Source organism: Ziziphus jujuba, chromosome 9 (genome assembly GCF_031755915.1).
Source record: "Ziziphus jujuba cultivar Dongzao chromosome 9, ASM3175591v1".
NCBI classification, from domain to species: domain Eukaryota; kingdom Viridiplantae; phylum Streptophyta; class Magnoliopsida; order Rosales; family Rhamnaceae; genus Ziziphus; species Ziziphus jujuba.
The window spans coordinates 29,015,479-29,036,684 of NC_083387.1; the positions used below are offsets into that span (position 1 = coordinate 29,015,479).

Sequence of the window (21,206 nt, forward strand, 5' to 3'; positions counted from 1 at the left end):
TAGTTAGGAGAGTTTGTTTTGCTAACTGTTAGCTAGCTAGCTAGCTTTGTTATTGCCGAATATAAAAACATTATTGTAATCATTGTGAGCTTGAAAAAGCATCAAATATTCAAGAAAAGAAGTTGTAGAGAATTCTCTCTTTCCGTCTTCAAAACTTTTTCTTTCAGTTTATAGAGAAGCTGTGGAGCTTGATAGAGAAGTTATAGAGGAAGTGTAGAGTAAGTGTGAAAAGAGAAAGTGACATGTAGAAAGTTTAGAGATAAAGTGAGAGAAGAGATAGTAGAGAGAGACAGCAGTGAAACTGTAGAAAGAAAAGTAGTAATGAGAAAATGTATGGGGAGAGTTTTCGTAAAGAGAAAATAATTAGAGAAAGTGGAAAAACACAAAGTGGAAGAAAATATAGGAAAGGGTCTTGAAATAGGGAAACAAGAGACAAAAATAGAGAGGGAATGAAGTAGAAAATTGAGAGGGAGGGGGAATCTGGATAGAGAAAGTGGTGGAAGAAGTGGGGAAAGGAATGTTTGGGGAGAAAGTGGAAAGAGGAAGGAAACAGAATGAGAGGAAGACCATAGAAAAGGAGAAAACAGAGTGGGTATTTTCTTTTTTTTCTTAGTATCATGTAACTGTGTTTTTTCATATGAATGTACTTATTATAGAAGTTGATTACAAATTACACACATAGTGAACAACTTATAAGCAAATTAATGGAAGGAAAACATGAAAACAAAGGCTAGGCACTTTTAGTTTTTTCAAAGGAACCAAATAAGCTATAGAAAACATATACACGGAATGACACAAGCACTAGTACTGCTGCACCTATGTCTATCAGAGTCTTCCTCTCTTCATCCTTTTCGCCTTCATCCTTTTTTATGGATGGTTCTAATAATTCCTTAATTTGCTTCTCTTTTGTTGTTGTACCTACTAACTTCTTTTTCTTTTCCTTTTTCCTTCTCTATAACCTTATTTGACACTGCACTAATATCAGCTGTTGATGACTCTTTACCTTTCTTCATTCTTTCCTTTTCCTGCAAATAAATATTTTGATCTTTTACCTTTTCATCTGTTTTCTTTGATGAAGGTTCAATGATAACCCTTTATTGTTGACCCTTTTGTTCCTTTTGCTGATCATCAACAACATTTTTCAAAGGATGATCAATGATCTTCTGGTTATTTCTTTGTTTACCATAATTCTCTGCATCCGAAACACCTTTTGGAGGAATACCTTCTTGATCTCTCCAACAACAACCTATCAGGAGGTATACCGAGGGAACTAACGGATCTCACTAAACTTGGTACTTTGAATTTGTCAATGAATCATTTGACAGGTCAAATCCCATCAAGCACTGGGAATTTTGAGTGGATTGAAACTCTTCATATCTCCATGAACCAAATCTCTGGTCCAATCCCACTTTCAATGACTTCTTTAACATTTCTGAACCATCTCAATCTCTCATACAATAACTTGTCTGGAAAAATCCCAACCACCAATCAGTTTCTGACCCTTGATGACCCATCAATCTACCAAGGAAATGCTGGTCTCTGTGGAAGACAGTGGCCAAAGCAAACCAGGAGGTGATGAAGAAGACGAAGATGGAGATGGTGAAGCTAAATTTGAGAAACTGGGCTTCATTATCAGCATTGTGATTGGGTTTTTTGTGGGATTTTGGGGAGTTTGTGGGACTTTGATCATCAAGCGATCTTGGAGAATTGCATATTTTCGCTTTGCTGACAGAGTGAAGAGAGTCTGCTTGTCAATATTTTGAAGAATGTTTGTCGCAAAGAAGCACCATTGGATGTTGTTAAAGCAAGCCCATCAGATTGCATGTTTCAGAATCGTTTCTCTTATTTTAAAAGGATTATTGACCAAAATTTTGCTATGTGTTTTTCTGTGTTTGAATGGCTATAATATGAAGCTGGGACCATGTAATTCTGTGATTTCAGATACTTAAGCCTGAGCATATCTATCTGTGCATGCATACCTGTCTGAAGATAAGTTAGCTTGAATGGGTGGATTGTGAAGTTTGTGTGAATCTGGATCATCGTATTCTATGAACCATAAAAATTGTCTATGTCCAAGATTTAAGGAAGAATCTGCATGTCTTTTGATGGTTGTCCTTATTCTATTGCAAGATCTGTATACACTGGGGTTGATTTCTGCAAAATATTATGTGGGTCTTCTATTGTTCGAAGGTGAGCTTTATGTCAAGTATTGATTTTAAGGTTGTAGCTACCAGCAATAATACTTTTAATTTGGGACTTGAGTTTGTGGTGCCAATGCTGCTCTTATTCAGTACCATGGCATGTGTTATCCCAGGTGTTTAGCACTTTTTTAAGCATTAAAAGATGAATGGATTTTGTTGTTACATTTTCTGATTTATCAAAGCTTTCCTTGTTTATTGTGTTAGTGGTGAGAGCATGGAAAGTGCATTGCGTGCATGTTGCAAAGGAATCAAAATTGGAAAAATTCTAATCCATCGTGATGGAGACAATGGAAAAAGGTAATGAATGGGTGTATCTAAAGTTCAAGAAATCTACTAGATTCTCCATCGAAAATTTTTTGTGTGTATATAACTAAGGTATGCCATTTCAGCTTATATATGAGAAACTTCCCAAGGATACTTCAGAACGTCATGTCCTGCTTCTAGATCCTGTTCTTGCTACAGGTAATTTGGTTATCCTTCTTTTTATACTTCTGTGCATGCAATTCTTATTTCCTACTCCTAGGAAAAGTGCACTTGTGTATTTTTACAGAAACATCATGAAGCTGAGTAGCAGCAGTTAAAATGATTTCATGTGGAATTATATTTTCTGAGAAAAAGAAAAAGAAAAAAAAAATAAATAAACAAGGTGAGGAGATAAGACTTAAGCTGACAGATTTTCCTTGTGTCAAAAGAATTTTGAGTTCATTATTCATTTGATAAATTTTACTGAATCATGCTTGTGGACTGCCAGAGCATTGGCTTTGTGGGCAGTCTATTCAGCTCTTTTTATTTATTTATTCTTTTGATTTTTTTAAGGAAAAAAATTGTTACTCCATTTATGTACTATATCCTTTTAGTTTTAAACCTTGTTCACTCTTTGTGGTTTGGTATTCTCCTTCTGCTTTGACCACCTTTGTCGGGGTTATATGTTGATGCTCGTTTACGAGTTAAAAGTTGACATTTTATTTTGGTGACATATGAAATGGTTTATGAATGTTGTTCCATTCCAGCTCTATGTATATTCCTCAATTTTTTGGACTGCTGATAATTGAAAACTAACATGAAAATATATTTTTTGTAGGAAACTCTGCTAACCAAGCTATTGAACTACTCATACAGAAAGGGGTTCCAGAATCGCATATCATATTCCTTAACCTCATATCTGTGAGTTATTATTTATTATTTATAGTTTTTTGTTCTGGTTCGAGATGTGTAGTTCGTTAACATTGTCGGCAATGCGTAGATTGATTTTGCTGCTGCTGCTTTTTCAAACTTTCAGGCCCCTGAGGGAATCCACTGTGTTTGCAAACGGTTCCCGTCTTTGAAGATTGTGACTTCAGAGATTGATGCTGCACTGAATGAAGAATTCCGTGTCATACCTGGAATGGGTGAGTTTGGTGATCGTTACTTTGGTACTGATGATTGATCAAACATATGGGATATGTAGATCACAAAATTGTGATTCAATACGTAATGGTATAATGGTCTCATATACGTTGAATTAGATTGTTATATAGAAACTCAAAAGTGCAACTTTTTCAATTTTAAGAAATCCAACAGCAGCGAGTTTCTTGGCTTGTACTGCAACATGCATTGCAAAGTTTAGCCTGGGACCCCAAATTTTGGAGGGTCCTTTTTTTTTCTTTTTCTTTTTTGTTTTTCTTTTTTTGGAATCTTTTAACCTCTCTTTTGTTCATATCTGTAATAAAATATTGCGATTAGTTATATTAAAATGATTCTTTTATTATAAATATAAGATTTAAGTTATTTAAGATTTTAAAAAAAAAAAAAATAGAATTACATAGTAATTTTAAAGTTGATATAATTTTTTATTTTTTTAATTATGAATTTTTTTTACTTTGCCCTCCAAAGTATAAATCTTTTTACATCCTCCATCCTATTTTTTTCTATGTCACTTTAGTTTAATTGTATATGCAGCTCTAAAAATTATCAAATTAGCCTGCACACTGCACAATTTTTTTTTTTTTTAAAAAAAGAGTGAATTGAATATCTTGAAAATAAAATTTGTCAAATTCACTTTCGTTTGAAAAATTGTTTGTCATGTCATTTCTAATATCCTGTACAAACCCCTTTTTCAACTCAATATAATATATTTTCTCATGCTTCCAGTTCAATGAGAAGTTAATGTCAGTATCATTGAGAGTGGGCCATCGCATGATTGATAAGAAATAAAGAAACAGAAACAAAATATATGATGTAGTTTTTTTAAATTTATTAATTGGCATATTTACATAACGTAATAACTTAATTATGGAAGAAAAAAATTTTAAATGAAAAAGTAAATTAAAAAAATTAATTAGAAATATTATCATATTATTATTATGTTGGTCAATAAATGTAATGAATATTTTGGTAAGTTAACATCATTATTATTATTATTTCCTCTTATGTTCATATTTATAATAAAGTATTACAACTAATTATATTATCATGATTTTATTTTAAAAGTTGATTCATTTTATCCTCTCATTTATGACAATTTTTTTGGCGTCGGGCTCCAAACTATAAATTTTTTTACATCCTACTTCAAACTATCTTTTCCATGCCACTTTAGTTCAATTATATATGCATCTCTAATAAATTTTCAAATTAGCCTAAATACTGTACAAAATTAAAATAAATTGAACTGAGTATTTTGAAAATAAAATTGTTAATTTTGTCATTTGGAAAGTCCAGAACCAACCTCTTTTTCAACGCTCAATTATATATATATATATATATATATATATATTTCTCATGCTGCCAATTCAATATGCAAATAATGTTAGCATTATTGAGTGGAAGCCATCTTAAGATTGATAAGAAATAAAGAAACAAAAACGAAAAACCAAAGTTAAAAGACTACCATTTTGGACTTTCCAAGGTTGGTCATGCACAGACCATGATTACGTTTTCTATAATTATAGTGGCCTCAGTTAGACTTCTCTAGAAAATTAGTAAGACACATAGCTGAACTTCTTATGCTTCCATTATAGTCAACTGGGATCAGTTTTTTGCAATGTTATGGAACAACAGCAGATTAACAAAACATATATGTAGAGAGAGTAGGTAGCATTTGGATTCTTTTTTCTCCAAATGAACAGAGCACAGCATGATGGTCTTTATGTTAATAGCAGCATCAGTTAGCATTCTATACAGCATCCTAGTGAATGCATTACAAAATGGGTAAAAGCATTAATATTCATTTCTATCAACCTCTTTCACTTCTTATTCTGAGTGGAATTCGGTTCCTTAGCAAAATCTGCTTCTGCTTTGGAGATCTTGATGTGGTATGCATTGATGATGAGAGGAAAGCTCTTTTCCTGTTCAAAGATGGCCTAACAGATCCTTCAGGCAGACTTTCACCTTGGGTGGGAGAAGATTGCGGTAAATGGGAAGGAGTAAGCTGCAACAATGGAACTGGACATGTTGTTGAGCTCAAACTTCGCAACTGCTTTCCAGATGGTTTGGATGGTGGTGCAACAGTCACGAGTTTAGGTGGTAAGATCGATCCTTCTTTGCTTGTTTTGAAAGATTTAAATTTCTTGGACATAAGCATGAATGATTTCGGAGGTTCCCAAATTCCTTCTTTTATTGGATCACTACAGAACTTGAGATATCTCAACCTTTCTGGTGCATGTTTTGGTGGAACTATTTCTCCAAGTCTTGGAAATCTTTCAAGAGTGTATTATCTAGATCTCAACAACAACCATTTCATTCAGTCAAATAAGAGTAGCATAACATGGCTTTCTGGTCTTTCTTCTTTAAAATACCTTCACTTGGGAGCTTCTTTAAAAGATTACTCAAGGTTTTTATTTGCACGTGCAGACACGAACATGAACAAGAGTTATGGATGGGGACAATTTAATTGGATATTTTATGATTGCCATGCAAATCTTTTGTGAACGTAAATATTTTCCTTAAAACTCCCTTTTTAGCTTTTAGACTAATTAATGGGAATTAATTTGTTGTGGTCACCAGAATGACTAATGAAATTAAATTGGGATCTAAGTGGTAGTTGGTTTCAGTTGATTTTTGTCTCTTCATCAACCTTACAAAATTGTGGAAATTGAGTGGCCAGCAATCAACAATTATAAGATATTACACAGTGATGAGGTCCGATATTATAATACAAAATCAAATGATAATATAACTGTTCCATAAAAGTAGGAGAAAATTGTTTCATTTTAAAATATATACTTGATCATTCATATTTCCCATAATCTTCAAAGTATTTCATTGTAAATGTATACTTATCACAATTCTATGTATTCCTATTGGCATACTTCAATGCTTCTTTTTACACGTATAATATAAAGACGTCCTAAATAGCAGTATTATGCTATTTCTCATGCTGTTTCTTTTTTATATGATGGTGTAGAATACTGGTGGACTTATATGAGAGCTGATTCAGAAGTTTTAGATGAGGTTCGAAGGCTTTCTGAAGCAGGAAAGTTAAAAATACCTGTAGAGAAGACATTTCCAATTGCCCAAGTAAGAGAAGCTCACGAGGCAAAAGATAAAAAGCAAATTCCAGGAAAAGTTGTGCTAGAACTCGACTGAAGAATATTTTACCAGCTTGCACTACTGTTGTCTGTTTTCCGCTATGTAAAGGTTCAGATCCTTACGTTTTGGAACTTGCTCGATATGACTTAATATCCCAAATTTTCTGTTATTTGCCACTTGTGACTTCCAAGCTTGCATGATTTCAAGCTCCATATATTTCCTCTGATTTGGTTATGTCATGAGTGAAATTCCCGTTGCTATATGATCCTTGTATGAAATTTTTGTTTTTTGTCGGTTCTATCTTCTAACTTATTGAGCATCACGTGTTTCCTTGCATTTGTTTTCAACTGACACCTATTCTTTGTTTTCTTGGCATTTGTTTTTCGTTCTCCTTACAGCTAGAGATTCAGGAGGCAAAAGAAAAGCTGGATGGAAAGGTAATTCCATTTTTTTTTTTTTTTTTATTTCTTTAGTTATTGCATGATGGAGGATGTCAAAGAGTTTGGTGATTTGCTGTTGACATTCCGTGGCACTTGGCTTATTTTTCTTATTCTCTAAAGTCCTCTGAAGTCCTTCTCCTTTTCATTGATTCTGGCACATGACTGCATGTTTTAAACTTCGACATTTCATGGGAAAAGTTATGGTTATGATGAGAGCATATGCATCGATCCACATATAAGTTCATTCAAAATAATATGTTCTGATGTTAATCTATGCAGGATGCTGACTACGAGGCCATGATGAGTTATAAACTTTCAATTGCCAAGAAAGTTTTTTCACAAGAGAAGGATATGATACTTAACTCCAAGTTGTTTAGGAATTTTTTTTTTTTTTTTCCTGAAAATGAGGTCTTTTGTTTCATTTCCTTTATTATGATGATATGATATGATAAGCTTTTGTTACGTATGCTGGTTCAATTTTGTTTTTTTTTTTATTAGGAAAATTTAAAAAAAAAAACTTTTCAAAGATCTTTGCTGACAAAAATGAGTTTTTTGTCAGCAAAAATAACAAAATAACATTACTGTCAAAACATTTCGTCGCTAAAAAATAATTTGATGTAACAATCAATAACTTCTTTTGTCGCTAAAAGAAGCCTTTGCTGATAGATTTTATTTTTGTCGACAAATTATTTATTGCCGACAAAAAAATTTTGTCACTAATTAATTTCTCTCCAATATAAAAAATTATTTTGCAGATGCTCTAGGTTGTCCCCAAAACCTTTTACCCACAATTTTAGATTCGTTGGAAATAGTTTTTGGCGACAAAGCTAAATTTTTGTCGACAAAAATTTTAACCAACAAAAATTAAAAATTTGTCGGTAAATACAATTGCAAATGAGGCATAGGCGACGAAATGGCCAATGAATTTATTTTTGTTGGTAAAATGTATACCGACGAATTTAATGTTTTTGCCAACAATATTATTTTGTCGATAAAAGGTGAATTTCTTATAGTGAAGGTTGGGACCTGACCATGTCTGCAACATATTTGCTCCAAACTGTTAGTAGGATCCCATTGATCCTGGAATTGCACTTACCCAATTGTCAACTTTTTGATCCGCCTTTGACCTTTCCTTTTCTTAATTTCACCTCTCTTTCTGTGCTTGATCTCTCAAACAATGGTTTCAAATCCACAATACCAGATTGGTTGTTCAATCTTAAAAGCCTAGTTAAGCTTGACCTCAGTAACAACCATTTCCATGGAGAAATTCCGGATGCAATATCTAATCTAGCTTTTCTTGAAAAGCTTGACTTGTCAGGAATCCACTGGGGTAAGTTGTCAAGAAATTTGGGAAAGTTGTGCAATTTGGAGCTTTATGATAGTAAAATCTCTGGTGAAATAGTTGATTCTTTTGACAGTTTGTCTGAATGCTTCAGCAATAGGTTGGAGACTTTAGATTTGGGAGACAATGGAGTAATGGGAAAACTGCCCAATTCTTTGGGATATATTGAGAGCTTAAGATTTCTTCAACTGTCAAACAACTCTTTACAAGGCTCACTTCCATGCTCTATTGGAAACTTAAAATCTTTGCAAAAGATTTTATTAGGAGATAACCGGATGAGTATAATACCAAAAAATCTTGGGCAACTTTCAAAGTTGGTTGTGTTGGATATCTCAGAGAACATATAGGAAGGAATCTTAACGGAAGCTCATTTGATGAACCTTTCTAGCTTGAAGGAGTTGGCAATCAGTTGTGCTAACCAATCTCCAAACAATATGTGAAGTCCCACATCGGTTGGAAAAGGGAATGAAACACTCCATATAAGTGGATGTAGATACCTTTTCCTTGAGAGGCCTTTCTGTGAGGAAACAAAACCGCGAGAGGTAGGATTGGGCTCACCACCTAGCTTCCAAAGTAAAGAATATCTCGGTTGGACCTGGGAGGCCCAGGCCAGTGGGACTGGTAGGTGTAGGGGTTGGAAGAGGATTCCCCTTAACCACTGAGAGACTTTTTAAAACCTTGAGGGCTGGGTTGTAAGATGATTCCCCAGGTCCAAAGAGGACAATATCTCATATGGGTGATCTGGGCTATCACAGATGGTATTAGAGCCAGGTTCCGGATCGGTGTGCCAGTGAGGATCCTCGGCCCCAAGAGGGAAGGATTGTGAAGTCCCACATCGGTTGGAAAGGGGAACGAAACACTCCATATAAGTGGATGTGGATACCTTTCCTTTGAGAGACTTTCCTGTGAGGAAACAAAACCGTGAGGGGTGGGATTGGGCTCACCACCTAGCTTCCAAAACGGATAATATCTCGGTTGGGCCTGGGAGGCCCAGGCCAGTGGAACTGGTAGGTGTAGGGTTTGAAAGAGGATTCCCCCTAACTATTGAGAGGCCTTTCAAAACCTTGAAGGCTGGGTTGTAAGAGAATTCCCCAGGTCCAAAGAGGACAATATCTCATGCGGGTGGTCTGGGCTATCACACAATATTTCTTTGGTTTTCAACATTAGCTTTGACTGGATACCTCCTTTTAAGCTCAAATACCTCTCCATCAAGTTGTGCCAACTAGGTCCTAAATTTCCCACATGGCTTCAGAATCAAGATGAGATGAGCATTCTGTCACTCGTCAATGCCTCAATTTCAAACACCATTCCAAATTGGTTTTAGAAAATGGATGTGAAACTTGATATGCTAGATCTATCTTATAATAACATAGGTGGCAGAGTGCTCAGCTCATTAAGGTTCAACAAACATTCATCTGTGTATTTGCTTTCCAACCATTTTGATGGCCCCTTCCCATTCTTGTCATCAAATACTACCACTTTGTATTTGAGTACTAATCAGTTTTTCAGGCCAATTCTTGATTACATTGGCGAAGCAATGCCATTGCTCTCCACTTTAGACATCCTCTTGTCCATAGGAAATCTATCCAAATTAACAGTCTTGGTTATCTCCAACAATAAATTATCTGGTCAAGTTCCTCAGTTCTAGGAGAATTTACCCTTCTTGGAGTTTATAGACATATCAAATAATAGTCTATATGGAACAATCCCAAGATCAATTGGTTCACTTAGTCATCTTCAATATTTTAGTATCCCGAGTAACAATTTCTCTGGAGAACTTCCTTCTGTGAGAAACTGCTCTAAGATGGTAAATATTGATCTTAGTTATAACAAATTTTTTGGGAAACTTCCAGTTTGGATTGAAATCATTTCTGCATTGTTGATTGTACGCTTGAAGGCCAATTTCTTTACTGGAAACATTCCTTCACAACTCTGCAGCCTTCCCAATCTTCACATATTAGATCTCTCACACAATAGCTTTTTTGGTCATATTCCACATTGCATTGGTAATCTGAGTGGCATGAAATCAGAATCGATATCCATAAAGAAAGGTCTATACGACGTAACACACTTTGGATTAATGTTTGCAAGAAGTACAGTGTCAAATACCAATTCCACCATCACCACACAATATGTAAGCATCCTTGATCTCTTTAACAACCATCTTTATGGGACAATCCCAAGCTCAATATGTAATCTTCATTTTCTCAAATTTTTAGTTCTCTCTAACAACAAGCTTTCAGTTGAACTTCCTTCCTCTTTGAAAAACTGCACATGTTTGGCTAGTCTTGATCTTGGTGATAACAAATTTTCTGGGAAACTTCCATCATGCATAGGAGAAACCATGCCAAATATATTGATTTTACACATGCGGGCCAACTTCTTCACCGAAGACATTCCTTTGACGTTCTGCAGCCTTGCCAATCTTCATATATTGGATTTCTCTTACAATTCTCTGTCAAGTCATATTCCAGATTGCATTGGCAATCTGAGTGGTATGATATTTGAACTTGTAGATTCTGATACAGCATTAGTCAATGTAAGTTAGATAGTGGTGAAAGGAAGAACGATAGAATATATGTACTCCACCTTATCGATTGTTAATAGCCTGATCTCTCCAATAATAACTTCTCAGGGGAGATTCCAAAGGAGCTTATAAGGCTCGTAAAATTGGTGGCTTTGAATTTATCGATGAATTATTTGACAAGGCTTATCCTAGTAGACATTGGCAACTTGAAAAGCCTAGAAACTCTTGATCTCTCAAACAACAAACTTTTTGGGCCAATTCCACTCAGCATGCCTTCTTTAACATTTCTAAGTCATTTGAATCTGTCATACAAACTTATCAAGGAAAATTCTAACCGCCAACCAGTTTCAGACCCTTGACGATCCATCAATCTATCAAGGCAATGTTGGCCTCTGTGGGAAGCCTTTGCCAACCGACTGTACAGGCAGCATTATAGAATGTTGGGGAAAAAGAAGAGGAAGATGGTGATGTTGGGGATCCAGTAATTGAGCAGCTAGGCTTCTTCATCAGCATTTTTTTGGGGTTTCTTTATGGGATTTTGGGTTGTTTGTAGCACTTTGATCATCAAAAGGTCTTGGAGAGATGCCTATTTTCACTTTGTTGGCAGAGCGAAAGAACACTTCATAGGCAAAAAGAGAACCAAATTGAATCAAAAACAATATTAAGTTGCTACATTTTGTATTTCATCAAATGACTTTGAATAGTGATTTTCTAGTATTTTAGATAACTACATTAATTGTAAGAATGTTTTGAAGGTAGAAACTAACTTGTATCAACAAACTCTCCTTTATTGCTATATTAATTATAAGAATATTTTACAGGTAGAAACTAACTTGTATCAACAAACTCTCCTTTAGCTTGCATTTTCGTTTAGACATTTTAATATTTTCTCATTTAATTTGTGACCCCTTATATTAAATTGGAACTTTCATTTAGACATTCCAATATTTGTAAAGTCGCATTTTTCTTATGTACTTTTATTAGTTTGGTATATGATAGAAATGTTTGGAAGCTAAGAAGGTGCACAAAAAATGCTCTAACATTAAGTGTTTATGCCACATTCATATTCCTTTCATCCGAGCATATATTCACCTTTTTTCAACATTGATCAGCTACCACAGACCACAGTCTTCCACATTGACTACAAGTCATAGACTAAGAAAATATACAAACAGAACAAAAACACGTAAACAAAGTAGTGAAGGGTTCCATCAAAAAATGAAAAAAAAGAAGAAAAAAAAAGAAAAGAAAAAGAAAACAAAATTGAAAAATAGTTAAAGGGAGAAAGACAAAACTCTTCTAAAAGATCTAAATAAAATCAATATAAAAATGGAAAGAAAGCTCTATGCATGTGAAGCCAATGAATTTCTGAGTTAGAGGCAGATCATTTTCTCTAGTCTTAAATAAAAATAATGTATATATATATATATATATATTTATACACATTTTTTTTTCTGTGTTAAAGAATCACCTTAGCTAAATATATTGAAAAGATGATTAAAGAATTTCCATTTCAGTTAAATTTTGACTTACCCAACTATACGTATTGAAAACCTTGTAAATAAGCAATATCAACTAGATCTCTATACAATATCTCATAGAAACTATGCAAAACATATCCAACTTTCCCATCTCCTATCAAAACCATGGAACATAGCAATACTATTTCCAGTAAATTTCTTTCACTTCTAAATCTGTGTGGAATTCTGTCCTCTGATCTTAATTTGGCTCATTGCCTTGGTGATTTTGATCATGTAAGATGTATAGATAATGAGGCTTAGGGTTTCACCCGGCCAATTGCATGGCACTTGGCATGGCCTCTTCCATATACCCTTAGCATAGAGGTCCTCATCACTGCACCATCTAGAAATGGAATTTAATTCGCACTACGCGAAAATTGATATCTAGCGACACTTATTTAGCGACGCTACGAAACAAACACGTCTGAAAAAACAAAACCGCGACTCTTAGGTTAATGCGTCAGTAAAAATTCAATAAATATACGACGTACTATATAGATTGTGCGTCGCCTGTTCTCTCCTCCACTTTTTTTTTTTTTTTAGTTCTTTTAATTAATCTTAATTTAACAACAAATAACCCATAAAGATATTAGAGCAACATAACTGAGGTTGATTTTTTTTTTCTTTTTTGTTATACGTTTAACAGGCGACCCACAGGCGACCGTGCGTCGCCTGTTCTTTTTTTTTTTCAATTTTTTTGTTTAAACATTTAAAAAAAAATCAAAATAGGACCATAACAAGAATTGAACCCAGAACCTCTTACACTCTCAAGAAATCACCACACCACTAAGCCAAATCACTTATATGTACTAATACAGCAAAAATTTGCTAATATAGTGTTAGGCGACGCATTATTGAATCAATGCGTCGCCAAATACAAGAACAGGCGACGCATTCCTCAACAAATGCGTCGCCTGTTCTTTTTTTTTTTTTCAATTTTTTTTTAAACATTTAAAAAAAAAATCAAAATAAAACCATAACAAGAATTGAACCCAGGACCTCTTACACTCTCAAGAAATCACCACACCACTAGGCCAAATCACTTTTATGTATTAATACAGCAAAAATTGGCTAATATAGTGTTAGGCGACGCATTATTCAAACAATGCGTCGCCAAATACAAGAGAATGCGTCGCCTGTTCCTTTTTTTTTTTCAATTTTTTTGTTTAAACATTTAAAAAAAATAAAATCAAAATTGAACCATAACAAGAATTGAACACAGGACCTCATACACTCTCAGGAAATCACCACACCACTAGGCCAAATCACTTATATGTACTAATATAGCAAATATTGGCTAATATAGTGTTAGGCGACGCATTATTGAATCAATGCGTCGCCAAATACAAGAACAGGCGACGCATTCCTCAACAAATGCGTCGCCTGTTCTTTTTTTTTTTTCAATTTTTTTTTTAAACATTTTAAAAAAATAAAATCAAAATAGGACGATAATAAAAATTGAACCCAAGACCTCATACACTCTCAGAAAATAACCACACCACTAGGCCAAATCACTTATATGTACTAATACAGTAAAAATTTGCTAATATAGTGTTAGGCGATGCATTATTGAATCAATGCGTCGCCAAATACAAGAACAGGCGACGCATTCCTCAACAAATGCGTCGCCTGTTCTTTTTTTTTTTCAATTTTTTTGTTTAAACATTTTAAAAAAAAATCAAAATAAGACCATAACAAGAATTGAACCCAGGACCTCTTATACTCTCAAGAAATCACCACACCACTAGGCCAAATCACTTTTATGTACTAATACAGCAAAAATTGGCTAATATAGTGTTAGGCGACGCATTATTCAAACAATGCGTCGCCAAATACAAGAACAGGCGACGCATTCCTCAACAAATGCGTCGCCTGTTCCTTTTTTTTTTTTCAATTTTTTTGTTTAAACATTTAAAAAAAATAAAATCAAAATTGGACCATTACAAGAATTGAACCCAGGACCTCATACACTCTCAGGAAATCACCACACCACTAGGCCAAATCACTTATATGTACTAATATAGCAAATATTGGCTAATATAGTGTTAGGCGACGCATTATTGAATCAATGCGTCGCCAAATACAAGAAAGGCGACGCATTCCTCAACAAATGCGTCGCCTGTTCTTTTTTTTTTTCAATTTTTTTGTTTAAACATTTAAAAGAAAAATTAAAATAAGACCATAACAAGAATTGAACCCAGGACCTCTTACACTCTCAAGAAATCACCATACCACTAGGCCAAATCACTTATATGTACTAATACAGCAAAAATTGGCTAATATAGTGTTAGGCGACGCATTATTCAAACAATGCGTCGCCAAATACAAGAACAGGCGACGCATTCCTCAACAAATGCGTCGCCTGTTCTTTTTGTTTTTTCAATTTTTTTGTTTAAACATTTTAAAAAAATAAAATCAAAATAAGACCATAACAAGAATTGAACCAGAACCTCATTCACTCTCAGGAAATCACCACACCACTAGGCCAAATCACTTATATGTACTAATACAACAAAAATTGGCTAATAGAGTGTTAGGCGACGCATTATTGAAACAATGCGTCACCAATTCCTCAACAAATGCGTCGCCTGTTCTTTTTTTTTTTTCAATTTTTTTGTTTAAGCATTTAAAAAAAATAAAATCAAAATAGGACCATAACAAGAATTGAACCCAGGACCTCATACACTCTCAGGAAATCACCACACCACTAGGCCAAATCACTTATATGTTCTAATACAACAAAAATTGGCTAATAGAGTGTTAGGCGACGCATTATTGAAACAATACGTCGCCAAATACAAGAACAGGCGACGTATTCCTCAACAAATGCGTCGCCTGTTCTTTTTTTTTTTTCAATTTTTTTGTTTAAACATTTAAAAAAAATAAAATCAAAATAGGACCATAACAAGAATTGAACCAAAGACCTCATACACTCTCAGGAAGTCACCACACCACTAGGCCAAATCACTTATATGTACTAATATAGCAAATATTGGCTAATATAGTGTTAGGCGACGCATTATTGAATCAATGCGTCGCCAAATACAAGAACAGGCGACGCATTCCTCAACAAATGCGTCGCCTGTTCTTTTTTGTTTTCAATTTTTTTGTTTAAACATTTAAAAAAAAAATCAAAATAAGACCATAGCAAGAATTGAACCCAGGACCTCTTACACTCTCAAGAAATCACCACACCACTAGGCCAAATCACTTTTATGTACTAATACAGCAAAAATTGGCTAATATAGTGTTAGGCGACGCATTATTCAAACAATGCGTCGCCAAATACAAGAACAGGCGACGCATTCCTCAACAAATGCGTCGCCTGTTCTTTTTTTTTTTTCAATTTTTTTGTTTAAACATTTAAAAAAAATAAAATCAAAATAAGACCATAACAAGAATTGAACCCTGAACCTCATTCACTCTCACAAAATCACCACACCACTAGGCCAAATCACTTATATGTACTAATACAACAAAAATTGGCTAATAGAGTGTTAGGCGACGCATTATTGAAACAATGCGTCGCCAAATACAAGAACAGGCGACGTATTCCTCAACAAATGCGTCGCCTGTTCTTTTTTTTTTTTCAATTTTTTTGTTTAAACATTTAAAAAAAATAAAATCAAAATATGACCATAACAAGAATTGAACCCAAGACCTCATACACTCTCAAGAAATAATCACACCACTAGGCCAAATCACTTATATGTACTAATACAGCAAAAATTGGCTAATATAGTGTTAGGCGACGCATTATTCAAACAATGCGTCGCCAAATACAAGAACAGGCGACGCATTCCTCAACAAATGCGTCGCCTGTTCCTTTTTTTTTTTTTCAATTTTTTTGTTTAAACATTTAAAAAAAATAAAATCAAAATTGGACCATTACAAGAATTGAACCCAGGACCTCATACACTCTCAGGAAATCACCACACCACTAGGCCAAATCACTTATATGTACTAATATAGCAAATATTGGCTAATATAGTGTTAGGCGACGCATTATTGAATCAATGCGTCGCCAAATACAAGAACAGGCGACGCATTCCTCAACAAATGCGTCGCCTGTTCCTTTTTTTTAAAAAATTTTTTTTTTAAACATTTAAAAAAAATAAAATCAAAATAGGACCATAACAAGAATTGAACCCAAGACCTCCTACACTCTCAAGAAATCACCACACCACAGGCAATCCTTCTTGAAGAGAATACGTTGCCTATTCTCTCAATTAACAAAAACAAAAATTTTGAAAGACATGCAAATTTTATAATGAGTAAAGGTGTACTTGAAAAACATAAAAATAAACAGCAATCTTCGATATTTTGCTTCGCATTTTTAAGAAATATTTTCGGTTTTTATTTGTAGTTGAAAAATAAAAATATTAATCAAAGAAAAAAAATGCAATTGGGAGAAAAGGCGCGTTCTTGCCATTTTTTGAAAATTTTTGGCGCGTTTTTAAATTTTTACGCGCTCCTTTAAATCCATTTTTTCTTTTTTAAAACTACATCAGGTACACCACCTAATCGATATTAGATTTGGAAGCAATCTAAGAGAGACTTGAAGAGTGAGATATTCCAGGTTTCATTTTTCATTTGCCTACGTTGTCGTCAGCCGAGAAGCTAGATTTCTCTTTGTCGCCCTCGTGATTTTTTGGTTTTCTTCTTTCTTTATCTCCATCGTTTAGGTGAGTTTCTTTTTTCTTAACATGAGGTGGGTTGTTTTTTTTTTTTTTTTTCATTTTAACTGCAGCTTAGGTTCATTGGGTTTTATTAATCTTGCTTTTTTAGAAATTATGTTTGTGATATTGCTTGACATTATTTTGCTAAGTTCAACAAGTATTTTGTGTTGAAGATTAACTTGAATCAAGATGGTCTATTGTTTTAACTTCACCACAACATCGTACGGTTGTTGAAGAAGATGTTCTTGGAGATACAAAGATGGCTCACAATCCATTTGTCATATAGTTGCCAAGTGTCGATGAAAATGATAATGAGGATGAATGTGAGAGTGACTATGTTTGTAATGACTATGAGGGGAGAAATGTGATTCGTCAAATCTTAAGAACAATGGTAATATTTTTTAAATTTTCATTTATACTAAATTACAAATTTAATAATGATTAATATTTTATTTATTTTGCATAAGTGCATGCTAATAACTTTTTTAATGTTTCCATATGCAGTATGAGGATGTAATATCGTCAACAAGAGGTCAACTTCCATCTCAATGAATATGCATTCATGGAAGTTTAATTAATATTAAATTTGTTATGAAAAATACAATAGCTTACAAATTATGTAAAAATATATCAATGAGATGATATTTAATTTATTTGATAATTAATTTGTTATGACAAAATATTTATTTAAAATTTTTGTATTCTATTCATTTTGGATGAAGCTAGTTTTCATTTTTTTGTATTTTAATTATTTTTATATTTTTACTATTTTAATCACTTTTCACAAAATTTAAAAAAATTTTAAAAAAAAAAGAAGGGGCGACGCATTAAGAAATAATGCGTCACTAAAAGTGTCGATCTGTCGTTAAATAGGCAACTCTATTAATGCGTCTCTAAATAGGCAATTCTACTAATGCGTCGCTAAATAGTCAACTCTATTAATGCGTCACTAAATAGGCGACTCTATTAATGCGTCGCTAAATAGTCACTTTATTAATGCGTCGCTAAATAGACGACTCTACTAATGCGTCGCTAAATAGTAAAATGCGTCGCTAAATAGGCGACACTAATAATGCGTCTCTAAATAGTCAATGCGTCGCTAAATAGGCGATTCTATTAATGCGTCGCTAAAAGTAAATATGAGTCGCTAAAAAGTCAAAGATAGGCGACTCTTATAATGCGTCGCTTATTGTCTTATAGATTTAGCGACAAGACATTAGGCGACACCGTGCGATACGTCGTTATTTATTTTGTGCGACGCATTTATTGCGTCAGTTATCAACGCGATTCTAGTAGTGTCGTCGATCATGGAATCTAAATTCACCATTGCAGTCTACCATTTGAGAGCCCATCAACATTCAATCACCTAAGGCTTTTATCTCATGCTTATATGTAGCTTTGTCACCATTTATTGAATCTTAAGGTTCCATCCTAAAAAGTTAATTCTATAGAGAGATAATTCAAACCTCTTATATGCCCACTAAAATACCCATTTCTAAGCAAATATGGGATTTATTTTCGCACACTCTGCAAAAAACTTATTATGTAATGAATTTATTTATTTATTTATTTTTGATAATTTTTATAACAAATTTTTCATTCTGATATTTCAAACCCTTAGTTTTAATATAAATAATTTTTAATGTAAATAATTTATCAACTGAGAAGCTTTTATTTAAAAAATGTAATAAATTTATAAGGGAAAACTTAATAATTATTTTACAATATTTGTACATTTTTATTTTAACATTCCACAAGTTTATAGACAATTCAATTTAAGTTGCACATTATTATGGGCCATTACATTCTTGTTTGGTGGACCATAACCCTGAAAGTCTTTATATTATTTTATTTTTTATTGCAAGCTGAACATCTTTAATTACAAATATTTATTTGTAAATATTTATTTTACTGTTGTAAATGGTTAAAAAAAATGATATTCTGCTCTTTAGAACTTCTGAAGATTGCATTTCAGTTTTTAACTTCCGTCAAAAATTTCCCATTCCCTAATGATGTAATTAAAAAAATTAAAAAAAAAACGAAGAAAAACTCTTTGATGGATCCGCGGAAACATTGTTGACCCCCTATCTAAGAGCTTCAATCTAATCCACTTTCCATTAGCTTTAGAATGCTTTTTGGAAATATTCAAAGACAAAAGAGTAAGAGGAACATATCAAATAATGAAAGCTGTGTTATTGACAGCGATGAAAATATCGATATCGAAAAAAATATTGAAAGTATAATTTTATGAAAATATCGATGGAAATATCGATATCGATGGAAATGTCAATAAAATTAAGAAAACTGTAAATATTTAATTTAGAATATAAATTTTTACGTATGAGTAATTAATATAATAAGATAATATAAAAATACAATAATAATAAAATAATTCATAAATATTAAAAATTATTATAAGTAAAGAAAATATAGTGTTTATTAACACTAAAATATAGAAAATTATTTGATAAATTCAAATATAAATAATAAATGCCTACTATACAAACATTTTATCTTAATTATGCTAATTGGATTATCCAACAAATGTATTTTTTTTTAATTAAAACAAAAAGTGTATATTTTTCAATTATATTATAGAAATATTTGTTAGCAAAAAAACTATATTAGAGAAATATTCCTTGCTTTTTTTTACAACCAAAACTAGATTCAAAAAAATGGATGGAAAAATAAAAAGAAAAAAAGTACGAGAAAAAGAAAAATAATTTTCCTTATCAAAGTTTCTATCTTGTTTGGATGTCGATAAAAACACAAAAGAAATTTTTTTTCTCTTGTTTTCAATTTTTTTTATAAAAATTTGTTTCATTTTTCTTATTTTAATTTCCTATCAAAAAAATTAATTTTGCTCTTTTATTTGAATTTTATAATTAATTTTGGGATTATCCTAAATTTTAATTCTCTTGTTTTTATATTTTAGAAAATAAAAAGATATACACAATTTAAAAAAAAAAAAAATAAGGAAAGCAGTGCCTCTTTTGGAAGCCTCATTTTTAACCATTGGATTAATCCAACGATCCAGATTAATTTGTAACATTTTAGAGCTTAAGCAGACACATACACCGGGTTTTACCGTTCCACTCGATCGCATCGACAGAATCGCTCTCTACCCTCTGAATCGGAGCTCGCTGATCGAGCGCGAAGCTGTTTCGCCGCTGTTCTCACTTGTTGTGAAGAATGGCAGGGTCGGGATTGTTGAGGATGCGACGGCGGTGGTGGCTCAGATCGCTGGGTGCGAGGAGAGCGAGGAGGCTTTCTTGAAGGCTAAAGGTGTTGGGGGGTTATGGCGGATTTGCTGGACCCTTCGACGGGTTCGAGCTTGAGGACGAAGGAGAATGCAGTTTCTGGGCTTGTGAATTTGGGGAGGTGTGGTCATGTTTGGATCCAGAGTATTCACCTCCAAGAAATTCGTAGAAAATTACTAACTATTGAATCTGGTAAATAATAAATATAATAATAAAGTCTTGATGGCCGTGTTCATTAATTTCTATATGTACGTATATAGACTAGCCACAGTTGAAATTCCCCCTTCCCAATTGATTAAAATATCAGGCACGCTGTTTCTATATTTTCTACCCAAAAAGTTAAACAAAAACAAATACTTCTGGTGAAGAAAAAAAAAAAAATATATATATATATATATATATATTCAAAAAACAAATACGTGGAAGATGGCAATGGGTCCTATATATTCCCGTATTCAAGAAGGCAAACATTTTATAGTCCATATCAAGATTAGTTCTTTATATTTAACTATATCGGCCTAATGCACACGAAAAGAGAAAAAAAAAAAAAAAAAGTAAAGTAATATGTAAATAGGATTTCCGACTTAATTAATTTAGGTCTTAGTTTGGCTAAATATCAGATTTTGTGACAAAATTTTGTTTAAATCATCATAAAAATCACGACTAACAATCATGTCTTCCATATTGCATGCATGGGGTTAAATCAATCAATTAGATACTACTATATAATT

At 33.2% G+C, this 21,206-nt stretch overlaps 3 protein-coding genes across 3 annotated transcripts; all 3 read left to right on the plus strand.

The window, feature by feature from the left end:
- Positions 1 to 2,409: 2,409 nt before the first annotated feature.
- On the plus strand, positions 2,410 to 3,654 carry LOC112489481 (uridine/cytidine kinase UKL1, chloroplastic). The gene is made up of 3 exons (XM_060811623.1): positions 2,410 to 2,663; positions 3,283 to 3,365; positions 3,481 to 3,654. Exons 1-3 carry the CDS (start codon positions 2,579 to 2,581, stop codon positions 3,625 to 3,627), a joined length of 315 nt encoding a protein of 104 aa, XP_060667606.1. The 5' UTR covers positions 2,410 to 2,578; the 3' UTR covers positions 3,628 to 3,654.
- A 1,729-nt stretch (positions 3,655 to 5,383) lies between these two features.
- LOC107435785 (receptor-like protein EIX2) lies at positions 5,384 to 8,836 on the plus strand. Its single transcript, XM_060811289.1, has 5 exons — positions 5,384 to 5,954; positions 6,583 to 6,695; positions 7,106 to 7,144; positions 7,427 to 7,515; positions 8,215 to 8,836. The coding sequence occupies exons 1-5, from the start codon at positions 5,384 to 5,386 to the stop codon at positions 8,834 to 8,836; spliced, it is 1,434 nt and encodes a 477-aa protein (XP_060667272.1).
- Positions 8,837 to 10,293: 1,457 nt separating this feature from the next.
- On the plus strand, positions 10,294 to 11,037 carry LOC132799458 (receptor-like protein 35). The gene has a single exon (XM_060811290.1). The coding sequence runs from the start codon at positions 10,294 to 10,296 to the stop codon at positions 11,035 to 11,037; it is 744 nt and encodes a 247-aa protein (XP_060667273.1).
- The last annotated feature ends 10,169 nt before the right edge of the window (positions 11,038 to 21,206 follow it).